The 25,803-nt window shown below is 35.9% G+C and overlaps 3 protein-coding genes and 1 pseudogene across 15 annotated transcripts; 3 read left to right on the top strand and 1 right to left on the bottom strand.

Moving 5' to 3' along the window:
- The first annotated feature begins 2,414 nt into the window (after window positions 1–2,414).
- On the top strand, window positions 2,415–2,810 carry LOC109132940 (putative defensin-like protein 262 pseudogene; annotated as a pseudogene).
- Window positions 2,811–2,896: 86 nt separating this feature from the next.
- LOC104787948 (protein PHYLLO, chloroplastic) lies at window positions 2,897–12,729 on the bottom strand. 12 transcript variants are annotated; one of them, XR_015557782.1, is made up of 29 exons: window positions 12,459–12,729; window positions 12,167–12,382; window positions 11,867–12,078; window positions 11,608–11,722; window positions 11,271–11,387; window positions 10,771–10,872; window positions 10,357–10,413; window positions 10,157–10,225; window positions 9,742–9,846; window positions 9,473–9,667; window positions 9,251–9,349; window positions 8,566–9,129; window positions 8,056–8,280; window positions 7,605–7,904; window positions 7,449–7,516; window positions 7,130–7,288; window positions 6,641–7,046; window positions 6,423–6,554; window positions 6,233–6,344; window positions 5,976–6,131; window positions 5,682–5,744; window positions 5,505–5,575; window positions 5,138–5,305; window positions 4,883–5,026; window positions 4,230–4,691; window positions 3,830–4,126; window positions 3,598–3,755; window positions 3,414–3,521; window positions 2,897–3,326 (listed from the first exon to the last, which is right to left on the bottom strand). XR_015557782.1 is itself a non-coding variant. In XM_010513609.3 (28 exons), exons 1-28 carry the CDS (start codon window positions 12,615–12,617, stop codon window positions 3,032–3,034), a joined length of 5,160 nt encoding a protein of 1,719 aa, XP_010511911.2. In that variant the 5' UTR covers window positions 12,618–12,729; the 3' UTR covers window positions 2,897–3,031. The 12 variants fall into 12 exon arrangements, 7 of the variants coding, with proteins under 7 accessions (XP_010511911.2, XP_010511913.2, XP_087307283.1 ...); XR_015557783.1 differs by having other exon boundaries at window positions 6,679–7,046; XR_015557779.1 differs by having other exon boundaries at window positions 6,641–6,766.
- A 1,320-nt stretch (window positions 12,730–14,049) lies between these two features.
- LOC104787947 (receptor-like protein kinase At5g59670) lies at window positions 14,050–25,450 on the top strand. 2 transcript variants are annotated; one of them, XM_087451155.1, is made up of 10 exons: window positions 21,727–21,871; window positions 21,981–22,052; window positions 22,152–22,224; window positions 22,294–22,362; window positions 22,449–22,612; window positions 22,738–22,970; window positions 24,266–24,392; window positions 24,474–24,539; window positions 24,621–24,810; window positions 24,884–25,450. In XM_087451155.1, the coding sequence occupies exons 3-10, from the start codon at window positions 22,205–22,207 to the stop codon at window positions 25,272–25,274; spliced, it is 1,260 nt and encodes a 419-aa protein (XP_087307281.1). In that variant the 5' UTR covers window positions 21,727–21,871; window positions 21,981–22,052; window positions 22,152–22,204; the 3' UTR covers window positions 25,275–25,450. The 2 variants fall into 2 exon arrangements, 1 of the variants encoding a protein (XP_087307281.1); XR_015557778.1 differs by lacking the exons at window positions 22,294–22,362; window positions 22,449–22,612; window positions 22,738–22,970; ... (2 more) ...; window positions 24,621–24,810; window positions 24,884–25,450 and adding exons at window positions 14,050–14,260; window positions 20,471–21,008; window positions 21,170–21,654.
- Window positions 14,138–18,000, top strand: LOC147944829 (uncharacterized). Its single transcript, XM_087451156.1, has 2 exons — window positions 14,138–14,943; window positions 15,191–18,000. The coding sequence occupies exon 2, from the start codon at window positions 15,197–15,199 to the stop codon at window positions 16,220–16,222; it is 1,026 nt and encodes a 341-aa protein (XP_087307282.1). The 5' UTR covers window positions 14,138–14,943; window positions 15,191–15,196; the 3' UTR covers window positions 16,223–18,000.
- Window positions 25,451–25,803: the final 353 nt, after the last annotated feature.

Here is a 25,803-nt window from a genome sequence, read left to right as displayed (position 1 = left end):
TTGTTTATGACTTTGGGGAAAGTCTACCTTTGTAACCTTCTTAACCTTTTGAACTCTGGAATTCCAATTTCTTTCCTTTGTAATGTTTCTATTTGAATGAATGGAAACCTATGTTTGTCCAAAAAAATAAAAAAATCACAGCATACAAATTATTTATTATGTATTTAGATCCCTTATTTTTGTTATAATAATTAAAAATTAAAATAGATTATCAAACACTAAACAAAACAAACTAAATATAACAAACAAATGACATGAAATGTATAGCGGGTTAAAAAATTTTAAAAAAATATTTAGCCGCACAAATAGCCGAAAAATTTAGTTATTCCTCTATTTACAAAACATTCAATATTTAACAAACAATTACAACATAAAATATAAATAATAATAAAAATTATATGCATACGGTGTACGGTGGGTTAAAGTCTAGTAATAAATTATTTTCAAAACTTATGGATTGACCCGTGAAGGGAAGAATATTTTGTATAAATTTATGACTTTTTATTATTTAAACCAATTGTAATAGTACTGAATTAATGATATTTTAAAATTAAACAAATTGTAGTAGCAAACTCAGTCATGTCATACAATAAAGTATTATTTACTAACATAAAAGATAAATACTCATTATCTATTTGAGTTAGACATTTTTTTTTTCTCTAACTGATATGTAACTAACAAATGTTTTGCTTCATAGGTGAAGCTTAATTCGTTGAAATAATAATTCGAAGTAGCTCTTATGCGTCATCAGACAAAGGAATAAATAACCGACCGTTTAGCCAAGTGTAAATAGTTGGAATCAGAGATAGGGTCATTCTTGTTTAGTTTAGACATCTTGTAGAGATGATCGAAATTAACCACTCGCATGGGCAAGACCAGTTGATTACTCTATTTGGAATCTAGAGTAATAGTAATTTATTATAACCTAGGATTTAATCCGCGGTACACATGCGAGATAATATTTTTAATTTTAAAACTATAAAATTTATATTGTATTTATTTTTTATTTTATTAATTTTTAGATTGTATAGTTATGAATATTTATTGGATCTACTCAGTGTACCATAAAACGATTTTTAAAATATAAAATCTTACAGATATTTGATATAAGTATTCAAAGTATATAATTTTGTAATGTTTTCAAGGTTTTAACCCGTAGTATATGTATAGTCTAGTAATACATTTATTACCTAGTATACATCTAAAAGTGTTAAAAAAATCAAAACATCTAGGCCGGTACACTGCGTGCAATATACCTTTGAGCCAATATACTTTGTGAAATTTATACGTATTTGTTGAAATAATAAATTCGTATATTCGTATTTATAAATTAAGTTGTATTTGTTTGTTAATATATAAAAACACATTTATATAGGATCTGAATAAGTGTAAATATTTGTATAAAATTTTTATTTTATTGTGCTACGAAAATACGAATTTATTATTTCAACAAATACGTATAATTTGGTATATTGGCGCGTACATTAATACTAGTTGATCCGAATAATAATTTTATAATTTGTTAAGCCAATATACTCAACCTTATAGTTTTCTTAAACAAAATTGAGATTAATGTAGTTTCTAAAACCGAGATGTTTTATATATTTGTAATCCAAGATTTATGTAAAAATTAAAACGATTTTGTTTTTGTAGGATCCAAATAAAATTTTGGTTTCATAAAAAATAAGTTATTTAAAATTTTGAAATTTATTAGGGACCAATTTTGTAAATAAGTACAAATAAAAGGGTATAACCCAAAATATACTTCAAATATATATATATATACTAGGTACTAACCCGTGGAGAAACGCGGGCTGAACATGTTTTTAATAAAAATTTGTAATAATTTATTTTATTATAATGTTATTTATAATAGTTTATGATTAAAAATCTTAGTTATTATTTTTTTTTTTTAATACGGATTATAGTTTCCCTAGTTTTTGTGCTATTTCTTTAATCGTTAAAAGAATATTTATCTTCCATTATTTGAAAATCTCTTTGGATGCTCTTGGCAATAGCATTCACTATTTTAGAAATACTCAATATACAGTATGTTTGTATTTTGGCCCTAGTTTTTTTTGCTATTTCTTTAATCGTTAAAAGGATATTTATCTTCCATTATTTGAAAATCTCTTTGGATGCTCGTGGCAATAGCATTCACTATTTTATATATACTCAATATATGTGTGTATCTCAACTTTTTGTTAATTTCCCTCTACAAAAAATACAAAGTCAATAAATAATAAACGTGATTTCCTAAAATGATTTGTATAGGATTTAACCTTCACGCAAAAGATTTTCTTGCATTTCAACTTACAGAACTCTATAAATAAGACAATATGGTTTCTCTTCTCTTCATTACTCGTGCAATCAAAATAAACTAAGAAAAGATTTTTGAGAATTTACCATTAGCAATGGAGAAAACGTCTCTCAAGCTTGTTTTCTTGTTATCCCTCATAGTCATAGTATTTTGTAAGCTTCTATAATAAATATATGTTCTTTGTTATATAAATTTTTTGGCTTTTGGTCTTGTATATATTAAAAGTTTGTTGTGATTATTTGTGATCAAAGGTTCGTCTTTAGGTGATGCAAGAGAGATGATGGTGGAGCAAGTGTACTGCATCGAAGGCAAATGTCCTCAAGGAATGAAGAACTGTAACTGCTTGCCGCTAACAGCACATATAGAGAGAAATGATTACGGTCAGCCTTGCGATACAGCTAAAGACTGTTACAAGTTCTGTCCTCCGCAATGCAAGCCTGGAACCTGTTCCTGTAGGTGTGATTTTGGTTGTACATGTACCTGTTGTTGAGTTTTTAGGAGATTTTGTACCACCATAGTTTTCTACTTACTACTTATTAGATGCAGAGGAAAGAGAGAGATACCATAAAAATAGTATTTTGAATCAATTTTTTGTTTTTTTTTTTAAAACATCAATTTACTATTATTATTTTGAAAACATATCTCTGAAGCTAGTATTTTCAATACAATTGGAATTTGAAACAGGTCCAACCATATGAATCAAAATCTGTTTTAAATTTCTTTTAGTGCTACTAGAAGCTTCTCAGAAAGCTCCGTCTCTGTATACCTTTTGTGCACTCTTGTTAAGAATTTTCTAAGGGCGAGAACCACGCCAAGAGGGCTCTCGAGATGGACAGCGTGACCAGCTTCTGGGATTTCAACCATCTCGATGATATTGTTTTCTCTCTTCTTGCTTTTACTCATCTCGCGGTACATTTTTGTAGCGATTTGTTTAAATTTGACATCATTCTCTCCGAAGACAAGAGAAATATTTGTATCACAATTCTCCAACTCATCCCACAATGACCTAAGTGATACAAAAAGTCATCGTCGTCACCAAAGTTCATTGCTTTTGAATCAAATGATGGATAAAAGGTTGCAAAGATGAACTTACGGTTGTCTCCCACTGCTTAGATCCGAGAGGAGCTTTGCAACGCTAAGGACATCATCATGTAGCAAGCGGCTAGCAACTATTTTTCTAAAATGGGGGTGCCTTCTCAAGCTAGTCATTGCAAAAGTCGCTCATGTGAGTAATCAATTTAGGTGCGGGGAACAAAAAGATCAGTTAAGAAAGTTACCTCTTCCACAAGCCTCCATTGTACCAGCTCTCCAGAAAGTTTTCTAGTCCATGGTCAATCATCATTCGTGCTTTAGAATCATCTGTTGCTCTTCGAACTTTCCTTGCCACTGGATCCTTGATCCCGGGGCTTCCCGATACCACGACAGCTCCTTCGATCTATAGAACAGCATCAAAGTTCCATTATAAAGATTGTTAAACAAACGTTCAATTTCCACACAAAGAATACTCACCTTGTTGCTAAACCTCAAAGCCATGTACAGTGCGATTCTTGCTCCCATTGAATATCCAACTACGGTAACTTTCCCAGGAGTAATTTGCTCGATCAACTTATACAAGACCTCTGCTACCATCTCCATTGAGAAAGTTGGGGCTGTCTGGGTCTCATTAGCATGACTTTGTACCCTTGACCTTCCATGACCAGGAATATCGACTGAAATGCATCTCGCAGATCCCGAGATACCCTTCATGATGGAGATCCATTCTTCACCGGTTCCAAGAAATCCATGAAGAAACAAAACTACACTTCCCTGAAATACATTACAGCAGAGTGAAAAACAAGAAATTGACCAAGAACAGCTTTATGTCTTTTTAGCTCTGGACATTCAAAATCAAAAACAAGGACAAGCTTACTTCCGCAATTTCTCCAGTGTCGTGGATTCTTATGAAATGAGAGAAACCATCTCTATCCACCCTCACTTCATACCTCCGGACAGGAACCCCTTTACTGGTTCTCACAATAACATCGTTGTTTATCTCAACATCCTTTAGATTTTTACTAGCATCAGCAGCAGATCCTTCGATAAATCCGCTGTAAGGGCTACGGAATATTCCTAAAGTATTCATCATTACATCTTCACTAAGCCACCGGTACGTTCCGAGACCATGGGCTACAAAAGGGGTCGTTCCTTGCTTCTGCTCTGTGGAAGCTTTGACATTCTCCATCTCCAAATATGATGCAAATAAAATATATGCTGATAAACCTAAGCCACTTTCGTATGCGGCACTTATAACAGCCATCTTTCCATGCTGCTGTGCCCACCGAGCAATCAGTGCTGCATTCTCAAACCCTCCCACAACACTTGGTTTAATAACCTATGAATTCCAAGTATGATAGGACAATGTCAAAACTATTTAATATACAAGCAAAAATGAAATAATTTACCAAGATAGAGCTGATATATTATCGATCTTATGTTTGTGTGGAAATTTAGCACACAAGAAATAACATGTTTCTGACAGTCTCAGGCATATGTAAATTATGTAAAGAGTGACCAGGGGCTTACAACAGCAACTATTCCAGGATGGACATATTTGGTAAGCATACGTAGAGGACATTCCTCAAAATCATCAAGAGTCTCATCAAGTGCCACTGGTAATCCAGTTTCTTCGTAAAACCTTATAAGGTCATCTTTATTCTGGACAGGTTCCTGAGATATACAAAAAGTTCATCACTGAAGTAATATAGGTAAGAGAAATCAGTTATTTTAGAGTATACTTCAGAACAAAATCAGATTGCAAAAATTCAGACTGTACCATACCTCAATATATTTTAAATTACAGCTTTTCACTAATAAACCAAACGTTGTAGCCTCTTCAAAAGTCCAGCGACAATTTGCGTCTGCACGGAGTTCAGTTTGGTCACCAACGGCTCTCCTTACTTCTTGCATAACTAAAGCATCTTGAACAGAGTTTACTCGACGACCAACCTGTCATTTTAGGCAGGTTTATCCCCCAGTCAATAATCAATAGCTTGAAAAATTTCACAGTGAGAAAGCCAACCACCTCAATTTATGCAGGAAAAATGCTATATACGTAACCAGCATAAAGTAAAATAATAATCCAGCTATCTTATTATTTGATGGTTGAGTGTAATCTTGTTTGTATGATTAAAAACCGTTGGCTTACTTTAAGTTTAATAGCACTGAACCCTTCTTCAACAAGTTTTCTAGCAACGTATGCGACCTCCAATGGAGTACCTTCAGAATCAAGAAGGGCACATATTTGAGCAGAGTGTGGTTGAGCAGAACCATTTTCTTCTTTCTGATAATGAAGTATCCCCAACAAACTAGAATCATGTCTTACTGCCATTGCATTTAGAAGAGCCATTTCAAGACCACATCTGACACTCGGGAAAATCGATGATGCCTGACAAAAAGAAGGATTCAAATATAATTCCCAGGAAATTATTCGTCTGTAGATAGTTTTCTATTTCTTTAACAAGAAGACTACGAAGATCGAGAACTTTTTGCACGTAGCAAGAATGAAAAATGAAGAACTTATTGCACAATAGTCTACTTTGCAATTTCTCCTGACAGAGAGCAGCTGTATGGAGTAAACGAATTTTCTTCTGACATAACTAAGGCTAGGGAAGCTTACATTAATTCCAAGCTCACTCCAAATCCAGGAAGAAATTGAGCCATTTAACAAAGGAAGCATGTAAGAAAATTTAGCTCCATCCATGAGGTGAAGAACTAACTGAAGTTGCCCCTCAACATCCATTAAGTTCTCTACATTACTGTCTAGAGGTGCAACCTGCTCATGAAACACACAACACGAGATGTAAGTTTAATATAAGCTAATTACCTGGCAGTACTATTTAGTGATGGAAAATTAAAAATAATAAAATAGTCAACCTCTCCGTAGCCAATACTCCCATCCTCCAAAGTCAAGGAGAGTATGAACCCTTCTCGATGGAATTGAGAGAACTCATCAGAACATATGGTAGGTCTGTCACACAGTTTGACTCTGCAAACAGAGTTTTTATTAGACAAAAAGAAAAGAAAAAAACAGTAATATTCAGATATAGTCTCTGACGAGTTCTACCTGTACTGCGAATATTGTATTCCAGAGACTTGGCAAACAAGTACATTTCCAATCATCGGATGACAAAGAGAACTGGCCGAGATAATGCCCAGCGCATTTTCTGCAGCTTGGCGTGCAAACCTTTCCAAAGTGCTGTGAACGAGTATTCAATGTCAACAAAAGTGCACGAGAAGTGAGGACATGTTAAACATAATAATAAAACAAAAGCCCAAAATAACCTATGAACGATTGCGTTAGCGTTTATAGAGCTTTCAACCTCCACAATGCAATCCATCTCTTCCACGCTGGGTACAACTAGAGCATCCTCAAGTTCACTTTTCGTCCCAACGTGTACATACCTCACACTGCATATTTAGCAAGTTGGCTGAGTTATTATCTTATTATAAACCATGAGGACCCTATATAATCAAGGACATCGTAAATAATGGAGAACCGACTCGACTATAAGCTAAGAAATAGAGGCAGTGAACAAATTAAATGACAATCTACGCTACCAATACTGGATTATTTTTTCTTGTATGTTCTATAAATATCTGTGCAATGGTCATGCGTATATGAAACAAAATTAACATGTAAAACTTCAAAGTCCAGACAAATCTTATCCATTTTTCTTTTCTCCAAAACCTACATTTTGTAGAGCCAAAGAGCATTAAAATAAGCAAAGTGGGAAAAGGAAAACATAGTAAAAAATGCTAATATGTTTTTACCCATGTGCCAAACACAAGTTTTCAATGGAAACGTCATGTGATGTATAGAAATACTGATTCAACACGCTAGGCTCTGTTCTCTTTGCAATAGGGAGAAGTCGGAAGATTCCACCACCACGGTTGTTTATCACAAGAATTGTCATTGGTTTCCTTGAAATCCTAACAAGTCAGATTGAACTTCAAAAATTAATCGCTAAACTGACTTATAAAAACCATGACATATTTGGTGAACAAAAAAAAACCCATGGCTTATCTGTTCGTTGTATGAAAAATCCACCAACAGCGAAACTACAACAATAAAGCAGAGGCAAAGGGCTACCTCTGTTTCAAAATCGCCAATCCATTTGTATCATGAAGGAAAGAGATGTCCCCCACCACACAGACCACCTGATATATGTAAATGGTAAACAAAACACATGAGTAAATGGTTCTGATACTTCTCTCACTTCACTCATTAAAGGGAAAAAAATCTTACTCTCTTCTTGCATCCAACAGCAAAGCCAGTGGCCGAGCTGAGCAACCCATCAATGCCACTAGCTCCTCTATTTCCAGTTACTTGTATCCATTGACATGGTAGTTCTGCACTCACCATCATATCTAACACATGAGAATAATTTTCTGAACTACATCCATACATATCCACATCCCTTATTGGCATGCTATTCCCGATGAAAAGAGCAGATTTGGAAGTTAGTGCTTTAGAAAGCATATGTGCAACGTAAGGTTCGGTCAGGGAGCTTTCAGCAGATATTTGAAATGACATTTCCCGGGCAATCTGCATAAAAGATTGAACTATCAAAAGCAGTAAAGAGTTAAATTAATCTTTCATGCAATCTACAAGGAAGCATATGTTTCCGACGTATCGATAGCAGTCATGTTTGATCTGTTAATGCATTTTAAGAAAATAGTTTTTCTGGAGGACATACAGCGCCATCCAATGCCTGTAGATGACCATGCAACTTGCTTCTCCTCCATGGAAATCGAGATTTAAGCACACAATCAGCAAACTGAACAACGTTGCTTTGGACCCTGTGAGTGACCAGGTGTGATGGGTCATGTCGGCATGGATGCTTATCAACCAAAATGTATGCAAACGGAAAGCATTTCGTTAGCACCTGAGAAACTCTTTTACTTGTTATCCGACTTCCAACCTATATCATATTACAAACTCAGTCAGAACACATCGATGTAATTAATACCTAAATCACTGAAATCTCAGTTTGAAGTTAGCATATGTTAAAAACAACCCTAATCTGAGATGCAGATAAACGATCTAGTAATGTTTCACATAGTTCCTAGTTCCTCATGTTTATTGGAAACTTCTTCAAGGCATTCCAAACCACAAAGAAAATTTTGAATTGAGATGTACCACAAAATCCCCTACAGTACCTTAATCTTAGATGCATGAAGCAAAAATTAAAGAACGGTAAGTTTACCTGGATAACAACATCAAACTCCATCAAATCCCTAACAGAATCTGAAAGCAGGGCAAGATCAAAATGATCAACAAAAGCAGGGGACCACTTCTCAAGAAAAGGTTTAAAAAGCTTGCGCAGCCGTACGCCAGATAAGACATCTGCAACTACAGGCCACATCAGCTCTTTAGCCAACAGAAGCGAAGCCCAAATTTCATCCTCCGAATGGATTGCACCAATTAGAAAGAGACCCTTCTTAGCCTCTTTGATTACTTGTAAAACCTCATTAATCTGGCCAGTTGTTATACCATTGCTTTCAAGGCTTTGCAACTGAATATATTTTGTGAATGGTTCAGCATTAGATATCCAAATGTCTAATCCATTTAAGCAGTCTGATGACCAATTTGTTGGACTACCATCAAGTGGATCTCTAAAAGGACAATTGAGATGTACTGGTCCACAAGCAGAACCAGTTGCCCAATGTATAGCAGAGTCTATAGTAGTAAGGACCATCCGGACTGGAATAAGATCAGTTGGAGGAGGAAGATTGAAGAAGAATCTGACAAACGAACCGAAGTGGTTTACCTGGGACAGAGTTAAGAAAATATAAGAAATTGAAAAATATAAGAAACGGAACACGCAAACAAAAACAGACTGGGCTACCGCAAGTGTATAATCTCGAAGAAAGGTCTTATCTTGACCTTACTTGATTAATTGCTTGATTCGCGCCAACACCCTGGAGTTCAGGAGGACGATCTGCAGTAAGTAGTAGCAGTGGTATAAAATCCTCACTGGCTTCAACCACCTATATTTGTCAAAAATCATAAAATAAATACCCGAAAGGGAGCACAACTGCATTTGGTGAAGTATGTAGCATGCAACAAGCTAATAAAATAATTTAGTGAAGCATAAATGAGTACACTCTGACCGCTGGAAGAAGATTTGAAACGGCAGTTCCTGATGATGTTATAATGACTGCTGGTTTGAGGGATCCTTTAGCATAACCAATAGCGTGAAAGGCAAGAGATCTTTCATCATAGCATGCAAGACACGTTGTAAGGGGATGGTTAGCAGCAGCAATTGCAAGATGGGAAGACCTCGATCCAGGAGCTACACAAAAATACTGTGGCAGTATGTTGTGACAAAAGTAAGTTAAATTTGAGATTTTATTTCAGATGATTGACAAATTCAGCTCACCGTCAAACCAAGACGAGTGCATTCTTCAATTATAGCTGACGCCCAGACAGCATTGATGTTAGCCTCATCTTTCAAGAAGCTACTCACTTCAGCCTCCGGATTCAGCTGATAGCAAAACATATATATATATATATATATATATATATATATATATATATATATATATAAAGTAAAAACCTGAGAATTCATACCCTCCAAGATTCTCACTTTTCGGACACTCCAATGCATCCTAATTATGTTTGTTTCATAAAAATTTGACGCTAACTCGAAAAGCCACAAGGTTCAAAAGTCACCAACCACAGACAGTTCTAAATCTCTGAGCTTAATTACCATGAGAGTATGGTGAACAGTCTCTCACAAGCAATACAAAAATTAAGCCTAACCATCTAATGGCCATATTTATAGCTCTACGTACCATGTTGTTAGAGAAAAAAACGCCAGGTGAAAGCTTGCAATGGAACTGACATGACGAGCGGATATTCTTCTGCAACAAAAGAATGGCAAATCAAACCATAAACAATCCAAAACATCTGAAGAAAATAAACAACGGACGATCAAGGACGATAATTAAATTCTGAAATACAGGGATGAAAATTACCAGGGTAAAGAAGATACCAGTTCCTTGGCGTCAGCCTGATCTATCTCAGAAAATGTGAAAAACCTCATATGCTCCTGCGAAAAGAGAAACATAATGATGAGTGGATGAAAAAGGAAACTAAGTTTACATGCTTCGTCCATAAAAATTTGTAAGTAAAATCCATGTGAGTCAAGCGGGTAAAACTATATTGTAAAAGAAACTTCAGTGATTTCACCTGAGACTGAGAGTCACCTAGAGCAGACTCAAATGGAACACGGATTGCTAGATGTTTAATATTTAATGAGGTTTAAGTGACTCTCCAAATATGAGTAAGATAAAATTTGTGCAGGACACAGTTTGATAAAGAAAGAAAGAAATAATCAGATCTCTTCTTTGCATCTTGTTTAGCTATTTAAAAATTGGGGGACAAAGAACCTAAGTAAAGCGTGTACCATCTCAATTGGATGTATCTCTTTTGCACTAAACTTTGCAATAGAACTTTTTAAATGTTTGAACCAATGCTCCTCTAAATTTGGGCAGAGATGACAAGAAACCTGCAAGAAAATGAACCAAAAGTGAGAAAAAGAAAACAGGACAAAGAAGAAACAGACATATCCAAGAATTGCATAGGAACCAATGGCAACAACCAAAAAGTATTTAACTTTTCAGTTGAGTGACAGATGTAAAACAAATCTACACTAAAGAAGGTTTAAATTAATCAATTCTAAACTAAAGAATTCAGATGAACACAATCGGTACAGGAACACTTTTTTCACAATGATGAAGAATGTGAAGATTTAGTTCCCTGATTTGGGTAAATTAGTAATCAACTTTGGCACAGTTTTGCGTATATTGTTTAGTTTTTTCAAGGAGGTAACACAATGCTACATGAGTAACTAAATGATTAGAATTGTTTTCAGAATCTTCGTTTCATGTCGGAACATAAGCATACCTGAAAAAAGGATTTCTCATATGAACAAATCGTTTGCTCGAAACTGTAAGAGAGAGAATCATTCCATGCCAGTGTAACTGCTAATATAGAGATCTCCTCACGCTCATCTAACTCAATCTGTTGAAATTTTGACAATCAAATTATTTACAATGTAAGAACCCCTGCTACAAGCACATTAACCGCTACCCTAAATCTAATTTAGATACCAAAAACAATGAGATCAGATTAACGACCACCCTAACCCAAATTTAGTATCACGTAAATCAAGTAAAGTGACACAGTTCAACAGCCATCCTTGATATCCTTGCTATTTACAGTAGAGTCAATGCTACTTCACCTGAGGAACGAAAAAGTAAGAAGAGCCATCCTTGCTATTTACAGTAGAGTGCTCGTTGAAATCAATATCTAGAAATCCATAGGCCGTCACCATAGCTGATTCATCTGAGAGGAATCTGCAGAAGTTAGTTAGCTTAACTACTTGAAGTGAAATGTAGCACTTTAGAACATGCATACATCATAGACTAAAGCACATTCTTACTAACCAAACTAAGTATAAAAGAGATTCCAGTCCTAATACCATTAGAGAACATGCTTACGTTTTCCTATGTCCCTTGGAGTCGATTGACGATGGATGAACGAAAGAGAATGCATTCCCAATCCCAAAAACCCCATGAGGTTCTTTAACATAGAGTGATTTATAAGAAGGCTCCACGGTTTCCTTGGAGAGGAAAAAAACAGGAAACACACTGGAAGATGTTGGTTGAGAGCAAAACCAGAACAAAGCTTTTGCCCTTGGAGGCACAGCCACCTACAAATTTAATTGAACGCACATTAACAATCTGCATCCACAGAATCAAAAAGGAACACGCAAATGCGTAGATATGATGATTCAATACTTGAAATCGCAAGACGCCACAAGATGACTTAGGAGGATTAGTCTTCAATTCGTCCACAGCTTCTTTGAGACTCTCGAGTCCAAGCTCAAGAGTCAAAGCTGGAGACAAGGTACGAGTCACACACACTTGAACCATTAAATCATCATCCAAATTAACCTCTAAAGCATCATCTCTACTCATAATCGGACCATCGAATTGAACTCCTTGAGCGACGACCTAGACAACACAAAAACCAAATTAACACCTCGATGTTGTTCTAATTGGGAGGCAAGAGGAAACAATCAAAACAAACCTGGATGTTTCTTCCGATTCCATGAAGAGAAACACGAAGAGACTCAGCAAAGGAGGAGAAGCGTCGTTCTCTGCTACGTCTAAAGGAGTTTCTGGAACTGTGACGAGGGATTAGAGAAGGAAGAAACGGAGGATTCGAGACTATAAACGAAGATCGCATCTTCTTCTTCGTCGTAGTGAATTTTGAGATTGTGGATCAGTGGATGATGATGGTGAGACTGAGAGGGGTTTTACAAGGTTTTTTTGGATAAGGCGCACAGGATTATTATGACTAATTAATTACGATTATGATTAATGACCGAACCAAGAGACCGTTACATACCGGGAATTAACCAAAACTCACAACATATTGATTATTTCAATTTGTTTCTGGTTTGTGGAATTATTTTGGGATTTTTAACGGTTAAGCATATCTAACTTTATTGCTGTAAGCCTATAATTATAGGTAGAAGAAACATATTTGGAGACCCTTGTATTCATCCATGAATCTGTCACATAATAAAAGAAAAAAGAAATTTTTTTTAATAATATATATTTTATTAAACTAATCATATAATATTGAATTTTGATTTTACAAAGTTATTTGTCGGTTTGAGTTTTTAACTAAAATTTATATTTTATAATTAAACGATATTAAAAGATGTGGTATGCCAGTTTGAATTTATAAAACAAAATTAGAGTTTAGATTGTATAACTAATCGAAATTATATATCAGTTTAGATTTATAAAGAAAAGTTAGAGTTTTAAATTTTACATTTAAATGAAATTATATATCGGTTTAGGTTTATAAAAAAATGAGAGTTTAAATTTTACAATTAAACGAGATTATATGTCAGTTTAAGTTTACCATCAGATGTACCATATCCGGTGGAATCGTCGACGGTGCACGGTGCTGCCTTCCAAGTAGAGAGCTCCTGCTTGAAGAAATCTGAGATCCTAGGGTTCACTGTCTTGAAATCTCTGTGTAGCGTGTCTATGAGGGTCCATTACCTCCGGCGACTCTGATCATGTGCTCGTCTCTACGTAGCCGCCACACCGTCACCATCCGTTGTCCATCCAAAGTAATGGCAACTATATTTTTTAAAATAATTTAAATAGAATACACATACAAATCAAGTTTAGCCATTAATGTAAAATTTATAATAAATCCAAATTTCATTTGTTTTAATTAGAAAAAAAATCCAAATTTCAGATATAAATTTTTAGAAAAAGTAAAACCAATTTACAAATTGGTGTCTCAAACTCTCTGTAACAGCGACATTTCTCTATTAATATATAAGGGATTGTGGTATAATTTCCAAAATCAAACTCTCTAGATAACTAAAGAAACAGATTATGGATTGTGATTTCTTATCATTCACTTATTTGTACTCTCACACATAATAATTAGACTCACAAATCAAAGTCATTGGACAAAAAAATAAAATTCTTCTTAGACTATTTCTTAGATAATTGATTATTCTATGATATAACAGTTTATCGCTTAACGTGCTTCTTGGTCTGCTCCATATATTCCATAGATAAGATCATGATAGTGATGTGTGGACATTGTTTTCTTCCTAGTACTCTTCTTCAGTTCTTCTTCCCTGGTTGAATAGTAAATGCCTTTACTCATTTCTATTGACTTGACAAAGTCTTTCTTTTTGCTTTTATATGTCTTCTCCCTTTATCCTCCACGGTGTGGCAAATGGTTTTCTTAATTTTTCTTTGGGAGGTAAGAAAATATGAAGAAATTTCTTGGGGTTTTGTTACAGCTAATTGCCATCATTCATTTGGGTAGAACTCAACGACAAGACCAGCAAGGTATCAGAAATCTTATTTGTTATTTATTCATCCTTTATTTCTAAATATTTTATTAATGTTTTCTAGACATATTCTTTTACCACATGGGCGGATCTAGGTTGGTTGGGGCTGGGGCTGGGGCATGTGCCCCATGCTAATATATAAAAACTAGTTTGTAGATTTGTTCACTTAAAATTGGTTCAGCTAGTTGCCAAAAAAATAAAAATGGTTTAGCTATTTTGGATGTGTACTCTCATCCTTGTCTCCAAAGCCAGGTTTGAGTGTAGGCAACGAGTGCTATATGCTTTTTTGGTTCAAGCAGCCTTTTCTTCTACCTCAATTATTAATTATTTGATATTTGTTGTAAAACAAGTATGATTAATCTATCAACACATGTTATCACACTTTTACAACTGTCATTACCATGTTAATAAGTGGTATGACTCATAACTTCTTTATTCCACTATAAATAGGAATTGTACAACATGAGAAAGTGACACAATAATGATAAAAAGCTTTTTACTCTCCCCCACTCTCGTAGCCTCTCCTCCCTCTCCCTCTCTTTAGTATTTCTTGTTTTACTTTATAGAATATTATATACACATATAGGTGTATTATAGTTATAGTTTACATCACGTTATCAGCACGATCGTCTCTCTGCTCCAACCAATCCAACCGTTTCTATACAAGATCACTCTTTTGAGGTAACATCTAATTTATATCGAATTTGTTTATTTCAAATTTCTTTAAATTCCTTTAAATTCAAGACTATGTCTTCTCCTTGATCATAATGATAGGCTCTGCCTCCTTGATCATATAGATCTACATTCTTGATCAGAAAGATAGGCTCTGCCTTCTCGATCATATGTTAAGATTTATATTATATTATGGAAGGCTCTGCCTCCTCAAAATCTCATGAATAAATTAATAATGGACTTATTATTCATGTAGATAATTATGTCAAATCTCGCCAGACTCGAAATCCTTGCCCTTGATGTATCTGGAAAAAATTATATGACATGGGCATCGGATGCACGAATGCATCTGAGATCGGATGGGCTTTTAAGCACCATCGATCCGTCGAAAACGACGTCAGATGAGGATAAGGCCAAGGCCATGGTGTTTTTACGCCACCACCTCCACGATAATCTGAAAAACGATTACATCACGGAAGAAGATCCTGTAGATCTTTGGCAATCACTCAAAGATAGGTTTGATCACCAGAAATATGTGATCTTACCAAAGGCTAGACATGAGTGGTTAAATCTCCGGTTCTTGGATTACAAAAGTGTTGGTGAATTTAATTCCGCTATGTTCGGAATCACCTCCATGATGGCTTTGTGTGGTGAAGAAGTGAGCGATTATGATATGATCGAAAAAACGCTCTCAACTTTTCATCCTGGAAATGTAATCCTGCAAGAACAATACCGGACCAAAGGATACACTCGATATTCTGAGTTAATGCACGTTCTTCTTGTTGCTGAACAAAATAATCAACTCGTGATGCTGAATCATCAAACTCGTCCAACTGGATCAGCTCCACTTCCAGAAGTGAATGTTGCTTCATCCAGTTATAATAATTGGCAAGGACGAGGACGCGGACGCGGTCGAGGCCGTGGCCGTGGTCGTGGGCGTGGAGGAGGTCGTGGCCGAGGTAGAGGAAGAGGTCACTATTCTAATAGCTTCAACGCTGGCAAAGCCAACAACGATCTTCATGTAAATGATGCCAGCCGCGTTATAAAGAAAAAAGATGAGAGTAGTTGTTACAGATGCGACATGAAAGGTCATTGGTACCAAACTTGTCGTATACCAAAGCATTTGGCCGATCTATATCAAGCGTCTCAAAAGGAAAAAGAAAGAGACGTTGAGACCAATCTCATCTCAAATGAAGTTGGACCTTCCTACCATGGTCTCAATGATGAAACTCATCTGGATATCGCAGATTTCCTCGTCAATCAAGAGAGTGGAAAATCATGCGATTAAAATCTTTATGTAAAATATGCTTGTAAAACTTTTGGTGTTTAAAGTCTTTTGTAATATATATTAAATCTCCTAAGACTTTGTTATATATTAATGCATATTTTATGAATGTTTTATCTCTAGAAAATGTCAACTTTTGAGATTGAGGATGAAGAAATGTGTCTAGCAGATAGTGCTACTACGCACTCAATATTTAGAGATAAAAAATATTTCTTCTCTCTCAAAATGAATGACTCTGCTAAAGGCGTGAGCACTATATCTGGAAATGCAAAGATTATAATGGGCTTTGGCGAAGCCAATTTTTCAATGCCAAGGGGAACAAAATTTGAAATAAAAGATGCATTATATTCCCCTAAGTCTCAACGAAACTTGATAAGTTTCAGAGATATCCGAAGAAATGGATATCATATAGAGACTATGAATAAGAATGGCATTGAATATCTTTGCATCAAATCCAAGGAAAAACATATTTTGGAAGAGTTACCAATGTTATCCTCTGGATTATATTGCACAAAAATAAATGTATTCGCATCGTATGTTACAGTAAACTCAAAGTTTACTAATACGTTTAAGATTTGGCATGAGAGACTTGGACATTCCGGTTCAATCATGATGCGAAAAATTGTGCAAAATTCTAATGGCCACCCATTAAAAAACCAGAAAATTTATTGTTATGGTGAGTTTTCATGTGATGCATGTTCTCAAGGAAAACTCATAATTAGGCAATCGCCAACCAAAGTCGGGAATGAATTGCCAATATTCTTAGAGAGAATACATGGTGATATATGTGGACCTATTCACCCTTCATGCGGGCCATTTCGTTATTTTATGGTAATGATTGATGCATCTAGTAGATGGTCATATGTGTGTCTTTTGACAACACGAAATACGGCTTTCGCAAAATTCATTTCCCAAATAATCAGGTTAAAAGCACAATTCCCTGATTATGCCATAAAGAAAGTAAGGCTTGATAACGCTGGTGAATTCACTTCACAAGCTTTTAATGAATATTGTATGTCAATGGGAATTGAATGTTGAACATCCGGTCCCTCATGTTCATACACAAAATGGTATGGCTGAATCTTTGATTAAACGGTTACAACTCATTGCTAGACCATTGATATTGAGAACAAAACTCCCAATTTCTATATGGGGTCATGCTATATTGCATGCTGCAGCGTTGGTCCAAATACGACCAAGTGCATACAATACATATTCCCCTTTACAATTAACGTCTGGTCAAGAACCAAACATTTCTCATCTCCGTGTTTTTGGATGTGCGGTTTATGTTCCTATAGCCCCACCGCAAAGAACAAAAATGGGGCCACAAAGGAGATTGGGAATATACGTCGGTTATGCATCACCGAGTATCATAAATTATCTTGAACCACAAACTGGTGATATGTTTACAGCACGTTTTGCTGATTGCCATTTTAATGAAGATGAATTCCAGTGTTAGGGGGGGGGGGGAATTAAACAAGTACCAAAAGAGATTACATGGAATACACCATCTTTGGTACATCTTGATCCCCCTACGAATCAACGTGAGCTGGAAGTTCAGAAAATTGTACATTTACAAAATTTGGCAAATCAATTACCAGATGCGTTCACAGATACAAAAAGGGTGACAAAATCACATATTCTCGCTGCAAATGCACCATCAAGAGTTGAAATTCCTAGAGAGGAAATCGATGGGAAAAGGGTTAATGAGCCTAAAGTTCAATTGAAACAGGGGAGGCCAATATGTTCTAAAGATAAAAATCTCCGAAAGAAAAAGAAAATGGGAGACGGAAATGAAAAGGTTCAAGAGGAACCAAGTGAAGAGAAAAGTCATCAGGAAGACGATACAGAAAATTATGAGATCTCTATTAACTATGCCCAAGATGGAAAATTATGGGCTAGAGATGAAATCGATGATGATAATGGAATATTTTCTTTTTCTGTATCTAAAGAGATTTATTATGAAAATGATGATCCTGATCCAAAGTCTGTGTGAGAATGCCAACAAAGGCCTGACTGGGAGAAATGGAAAAGTGCAATGCAAACTGAATTGTTCTCCCTTAATAAAAGAAATGTCTTCGGACCTATTGTCACTGCATCTAATGATATAAAACCTGTTGGGTGCAAGTGGGTTTTCGTGAGAAAGAGAAATAAGAAAGATGAGATAACACGATATAAAGCCCGACTTGTTGCACAAGGTTTTTCTCAAAGGCCGGGAGTTGATTATGAGGAAACATATTCTCCGGTCATGGATGCAATTACATTCAGGTACTTAATGAGTCTAACAGCTTCTAATAATTTAGAAATGTACCTTATGGATGTAGTGACAGCGTATTTATATGGATCATTGGATAATGAAATACACATGAAAATTCCAGAAGGATTTAAGGTTCCTGAGACTATAAAGGAAAAGCCTAATGAGATATATGTGGTAAAATTACAGCGATCACTTTACGGATTAAAACAATCCGGATGCATGTGGTATAATCGCTAAAGCGATTACTTATTGAAGAAAGGGTATGTAAATAATGAAATATGCCCTTGCGTCTTTATAAAGAAATCCTCATCGGGATTTGTGATCATTGTTGTATATGTTGATGATCTCAATATAATTGGAACTCAAAAGGAGATTGATGATGCTAGAACTCATATGAAAGAAGAGCTCGAAATGAAAGATCTTGGAAAGACAAAATTTTGTCTCGGTCTTCAAATAGAACATCTCCAAGATGGAGTATTTGTGCATCAGTCAAATTATACGAAAAAGATTTTAAAGCACTTTTATATGGATAAAGCTACTCCTTTGAGTACTCCAATGGTCGGTAGGTCCCTGAATGTTGATACAGATCCATTCAGACCTTGTGAAGTACCGTATATGAGTGCTATCGGTGGACTTATGTATCTTGCAAATTGTACCCGACCAGACATTGCATTTGCAACTAATTTACTTGCAAGATACAACTCAGCTCCTACCCGCAGGCACTGGAATGGAATTAAGCACATATTACGCTATCTTCAAGGTACAATTGACTTGGGATTGTTGTATCGTATAAACTCTGCGTTTGGTTTAGTTGGTTTTGCAGATGCAGGATATTTATCGGATCCACATAAATCTCGATCCCAAACTGGATACGTTTTCACAATTGGAGGAACTGCAATCTCGTGGCGTTCACAAAAACAAACTTTGGTCGCCACCTCTTCGAACCACGCAGAGCTAATAGCTTTTCATGAAGCATGCAGAGAATGTGTATGGCTCAGATCCATGTTAAACCATATAAAAGATGCAAGTGGAATGGTCAGCAGTAAGGAGCCAACGACGCTATACAAAGACAATGCAGCTTGTGTCGCTCAAATCAAAGAAGGTTATATCAAGAGCGACAGAACAAAACATATTCCTCCAAGATTCTTCTCCTACATTCAAGAACTCGAGAAGAACAAGGAAGTCAATATCCAATATATCCGATCAAGTGACAACGCAGCAGATCTCTTTACAAAATCGCTTCTGACTACCATGTTCAGAAAGCATATTCATAGCATCGGAATGCGTCATCTATGAGATCTTTGAAGAAAAGACCACTAATATCTTTTCCAGGGGGAGATTACGTCATTGTACTCTTTTTCCCTTGTCATGGTTTTTATCCCAATGGGTTTTTCCATGATAAGGTTTTTAACGAGGCAGTACGTAATTCTCTAGTGATGGATAATCAAGGGGGAGTGTTGTAAAACAAGTGTGATTAATCCATCAACACATGTCATCACACTTTTACAACTGTCATTACTATGTTAATAAGTGGTATGATTCATAACTTCTTTATTCCACTATAAATAGGAATTGTACAACATGAGAAAGTGACACAATAATAATAAAAAGCTTTTTACTCTCCCCCACTCTCGTAGCCTCTCCTCCTTCTCCCTCTCTTTAGTATTTCTTGTTTTACTTTATAGAATATTATATATACATATAGGTGTATTATAGTTATAGTTTACATCAATATTTCCATATTTTTTGTTATAAATAACCTATATGTTGATGAACATAATTTTTTGGATATTAAATATTTTATGACAACTACTATATATAATACCTTTTTCTGGGCAAACAGTGTATATATAATCAAAAAAATTATATAGAATAAATAAATAAATATCACTCTAGACTAAATTTTTCTCTAGATCTGCCATAGCTATTACAAACGTTTTGGTTTTCAGAAAAGCATTATTTTAACTGATAATCTCCACAATGTTTGTGAATAGGATTCATCAGTCTGGATTGCGGGCTTCCTTCGAATGAACAGTCTCCTTATGAAGAGACTTTTACTGGACTACGGTTCTCTTCGGATAAAGAGTTAATAAGAACTGGAGAAATTGGTCGAATCCGAGAAAATCCTGAGGGATATGCGAATCCATACAAGACGCTGAGATATTTTCCAGATGGAATAAGGAACTGCTACAATCTAAACGTTGAGAAGGGCAGGACTTATTTAATTGTGGCTAGGTTTGTATATAGAAATTATGATGGTTTTGACCATAAGCCAAAGTTTGATATGTATCTTGGACCTAATCTATGGACCACAATAGATTTGCAAACACTAGTGAATGGTACATCAGAAGAGATCTTACACATCCCAACATCAAACTCGTTGCAGATTTGTCTTGTTAAAACTGGTGAAACTACACCGCTAATAACGGCTTTGGAATTACGCCCAATGGGAAATGGTTCTTATATCACTAAGTCTGGTTCCTTGCAACGTTTGTCCCGGACATATCTTAGCAAGTCAGGATCTGATCTCCGGTAAGTCAACTTCAGTATGATCACTGTTTCTTATTTTGCTTATGTATATTCTCTTTTATCTTTTTCACCTTTTTGCTCTGTTTCCAACACAAGCTAATAATATTACTAATTAAAAATGGTAATGTCCTTTACTACTGAAACAACATTGTTCCCATCCATAGGTACATGAAAGATGTCTATGATCGCACATGGGTATCATATGGAGCCAAATTTCAGCCGGGTTGGACTCAGATTTCCACAGCTCTCCAAGTGAACAATTCCAACAATTATGCTCCACCAATAGATGCGCTAAAAAATGCTGCAACGCCTACTAATGTCAGTGCACCATTGACGATTGAATTGCCTTTAGGAAGTCCTAGAGACCAATATTACGTGTACGCACACTTTGCTGAGATCGAAGACGTGCAAGAAAATGATACCAGAGAATTTAACATCCTGTTGAACGGAGAAGTTCTTGCTGACCCTATAATTCCTAAGAAACTTGACATAACAACTGTCCAAAGTGTGACCCCAAAAACTTGTCAAGAAGGGAAATGCAGTTTGCAGCTAACAAGAACCAACAGATCAACTCTTCCACCTCTACTTAACGCTTTGGAAATCTATATAGTCATCCAATTTCCGCAATCCGAAACAAATGAAATTGACGGTATGTATAATATTTCACTCGTGACATTTTTTCATGTATTAGTTTCTTACATCATGAACACTTTAATGTCAGTGGCTGCTATAAAAAGCATTGAAGCCACCTATGGATCGAATAAAATCAACTGGCAAGGTGATCCATGCGTCCCTCAACAGTTTATCTGGGATGGTTTAAACTGCACCAACACGGATATCTCCACACCACCAAGAATTATTTAGTTGTAAGTCAAAAGTTCATCAGTACACATATATGCACAATCACTCTTCAAGATGATCCCTTAGTAGTCATGATCGTTAACACTTACAATGTGGTTTTAATTTTTTTACCAGAAACTTGTCTTCGAGTGGTTTAACTGGAAACATACCAGCTGCCATTCAAAATCTTACACAGCTGGAAGAAATGTGAGCATGTCCATTTTTTGATCTACGGCAAAAAATTATTATATATATATTTGAAGGTATTAGATGTATATATCATATAAATTCTCTTTCTAATATTAGGGACTTGTCAAATAATAAGTTTGACCGGAGGAGTGCCGGAGTTTCTAGGCAACATGAAATCGTTGTTAGTTATGTAAGTTTATCTCAACATACTATCTAATTATTTTATGATTCAACCTCTTATCATGGTCGTTTTGAACAGAAACTTGAGAGGGAACAATCTTAGCGGCTCAATACCTCAAGTTCTTCGCAAGAAAGGACTAGAACTATTGTAAGAAACTTTCTTACATACTTTTTGAATTTTTTTTACCCGTTTGTGCCTTTGATGTCTCATGAATAATCTTTTTCTTCTTGTAGTGTTGAAGGAAACCCAATACTTTGTGTCTCTGATTCATGTAGAAACCCACCTAAGAAGAAAGTTCTTGTGCCAATTGTTGCATCAGCTGTTTCTGCAGCCATTGTCATTGCTTTACTAATTCAATTTCTTGTTTTCAGAAAGAAAAAGTTAACGATTCTGAAAGGTACTTGCAAAGAGGCATTAAATAAGAAAATTTTATCAAATCTTGCAAATGTCGTTGTTCCATTGCATTAAAAAAGTGGTACGACAAAACTGATGATAAAATAACATCTTTATTCTGATGTTTAGGTGTACACATGCCAATGAGAACATCAATGGTAGACGGTGTTACATTTGCTGATAAAGAAAGCAAAAGGTTCACATATTCCGAAGTCATCAAGATGACAAATAACTTCCAAAGAATTTTAGGTAAAGGAGGGTTCGGCATGGTATATTATGGTACTATCAAGGTCTCTGATCAAGTGGCCGTTAAAGTACTCTCTCAATCGTCATCTCAAGGCTATAGACAATTCAAAGCAGAGGTATCTATATTTTTGTAACCCTTCCCAACTATACTATTTGTTGGGATACAATTTAAGTCCCACATCTAAAGTTTAAAAGGACTATCATTAATATATAAAAGGTTAGGGTCAATCTACTAATGAATTGCCAATTGGTTTTTAGTTAGAAATCCAAGATAAGCCCAAATTTAACATGGTATCAGAGCCCAATCTTAAAATTCTGGTGGACCTAGAAAAGTGGATACAGACATGCCTCTTGTTAACCCGAGTAATGGGGGCCCAAGAAGGGGTTTATTATCAGTCCAAGTGACATCAGTTTGAGATGGAGTTATCATCTCGAGGAGGCGTGTTAATATCCCACATGTGGTCCTTGGTTTGAAGGGGAGATTGTTGGGATACAATTCAAGTCCCACACATTTAAAGTTTAAAAGGACTATCATTAATATATAAAGGGTTAGGGTCAATCTACTAATTGCCAATTGGTTTTTAGTTAGAAACCCAAGATAAGCCCAAATTTAATACTATTGATATGTTTCAACATTTTCTTGACATGTGTTTGGTGGGGGTGGAAGTGGAGATGTATAAATGTGTTTGGTGAGAATAGGAAGTGTCGAGATAGGGTGCAGTTTGTGAAGGATGCGGCTGGGGAGGTGTTGCAGGCGCATGTGAAACAAAGAGGGAATGCAGAGTCGGTAGCACGGGTTGATAGACTTATCTCTTGGAGTTTACCACCGGCGGGGTGGATGAAATTAAATACATATGGAGCGTCTCGAGGAAACCCGGGGAATGCAGCTGCTGGTGGGGTTATTAGAGATGGTAATGGAAATTGGTATGCGGGTTTTGTGCTTAATATTGGGGTATGCTCTGCACCGTTAGCAGAACTGTTGGGCGTGTACTATGGGTTATATTTGGCTTGGGAGAGGCGGGTTCCGTGTTTAGAGTTGGAGGTGGATTCTGAGATGGTGGTGGGGTTTCTTCGGACAGGGATATGTGATTCACATCCATTGTCCTTCCTAGTACGCTTGTGCTATGGCTTTATTTCAATGGACTGGCTAGTCCGTATTACACACATTTATCGGGAGGCGAACTATCTTGCTGATAGCTTGGCTAACCATGCTTTTTCTTTGCCTTTGGGCTTTCATGCTTTTGATGCTTGTCCCAGTTTTATGACTTCTATTCTTGTAGCGGACATGAATGGGACTGCGGTCCAGCGTTATGTTTGGTTGTAATTTATTTTTAGTTTTTGAATAAATGTGGGAGAATCTCCCCTCCCTTACCAAAAAAAAAAACATTTTCTTGACATGAATCTTTTTTAGGTTGATCTCCTTCTGAGAGTGCACCATACAAATTTGGTTAGTCTCGTTGGGTATTGCTATGAAGGAGATCACTTGGCCCTCATCTATGAGTTTCTGCCCAATGGAGACTTAAAACAACACTTGTCAGGTATTTTTGTATTTCTAGTTATTTCACGTGTAGCACTAGTTCATAAAACTCGAATGGTTATATGGATCTATGTATATACAGAAAAAGGAGGTAAGTCCATCATCAACTGGAGTTTGAGGCTACAAATAGCCTTGGACACAGCACTAGGTACGTAATACCGTAGAATAAGATATTGAGTCATTCAGGTTTACGGTAATTTAGTTGATCGATGTGACTACTATTGCATAGGATTGGAGTACTTACATATTGGATGCACCCCACCGATAGTTCATAGAGATGTCAAAACTGCCAATATATTGCTAGCTGAGAATTTCAAGGCCAAACTCGCTGATTTTGGTCTCTCAAGATCTTTCCAAGTTAGAGGCGAATCTTATGATTCCACACTGGTTGTTGGTACTCTTGGATACCTTGACCCCGAGTAAGTATTTTAATGTTCTAAAACTTACTATTGCTTCTTCAGTGATTAAAGATACCCTGTTCTTCGCTTGTAGATATTACCCTACATGTCGTTTAGCTGCAAAGAGTGATGTCTACAGTTACGGAATTGTGTTATTGGAAATGATCACAAACCAACCCGTGATCTCTGAAAAGTATCACATAACAGAATGGGTTGGCTCTAAGCTTAACCGAGGTAATATTACTGAGATCATTGATCCAAACCTTGGCGGGGCTTATGACTCTAATTCTGTGTGGAGAGCTCTTGAGCTGGCAATGTCATGCGCCGATCCTTCTTCCTCGAAACGACCAACCATGTCTCAGGTTATCAACGAACTAAAAGAGTGTATTGTGTGTGAAAACTCAGGGATGAGCAAGACTCGAGGCTTGGAATATGAAGAACTGAACATTAGCTTGGATACTTCGGTGGTTCCGAGAGCAAGATAATTTTGATTGTTTACTAGTTGTACCAATATGGGAATCAATAAATCAATGACTTATGTTTTATAGCTAAGATGTCTGTGGTGTGATACACCACAAAACAAAACTACGTACACAAAAACTTTAAAATTAATACCTTTCCTAATTGGCAATAAGCCAATAACTTTGATCTTCTCACAAAACTGTACAAAATTTTAATTTTCCCAGCGAATGGATACGTCATACGTGTCCTACCTTTTCAAGTCATTTCATCATTTCATAGTGCATATTTAATTTGACCCATTGTTATGATTTATCTGTTGTATGATTTTCAAATCTATCACGTAACGAAAAAAATATATATACATATTAAATAAAAACTGATACAAAAGAGAAAGGGCAAAAACTACAGAAGCATGATATATACAAAATAAATAAAATATATACCGCTGAGATCCATTAGGGTTTTGGAGTTATATGAAACTAGAAAGAACTCCAGTCCGAATATTTGTAGGAGAAGCGTCTATAAATTGAAGACAGAGATCATGAGAATTGA

The sequence above is a fragment of the Camelina sativa genome, chromosome 5, assembly GCF_030686135.1.
Source record: "Camelina sativa cultivar CO46 ecotype springtype chromosome 5, ASM3068613v1".
Classification (NCBI taxonomy): domain Eukaryota; kingdom Viridiplantae; phylum Streptophyta; class Magnoliopsida; order Brassicales; family Brassicaceae; genus Camelina; species Camelina sativa.
Note: the sequence above shows the minus strand (reverse complement) of the source record. Positions and strands in the feature narration are given on the sequence as shown.

Excerpts from the sequence above, each read along its gene's own strand:
- LOC104787947 (XM_087451155.1), top strand. The coding sequence starts at position 22,205 with ATGAAATCGTTGTTAGTTAT. Across the intron at positions 22,971-24,265 it reads ATAGACAATTCAAAGCAGAG|GTTGATCTCCTTCTGAGAGT; the intron begins GTATCTATATTT and ends AATCTTTTTTAG. Across the intron at positions 24,393-24,473 it reads CTTAAAACAACACTTGTCAG|AAAAAGGAGGTAAGTCCATC; the intron begins GTATTTTTGTAT and ends ATGTATATACAG.
- LOC147944829 (XM_087451156.1), top strand. The coding sequence starts at position 15,197 with ATGTCAAATCTCGCCAGACTCGAAATCCTTGCCCTTGATGTATCTGGA.
- LOC104787948 (XM_010513609.3), bottom strand. The coding sequence starts at position 12,617 with ATGCGATCTTCGTTTATAGTCTCGAATCCTCCGTTTCTTCCTTCTCTA. Across the intron at positions 11,388-11,607 it reads CTTACTTTTTCGTTCCTCAG|ATTGAGTTAGATGAGCGTGA; the intron begins GTGAAGTAGCAT and ends AAATTTCAACAG. Across the intron at positions 10,873-11,270 it reads ATGAGAAATCCTTTTTTCAG|GTTTCTTGTCATCTCTGCCC; the intron begins GTATGCTTATGT and ends ATTTTCTTGCAG.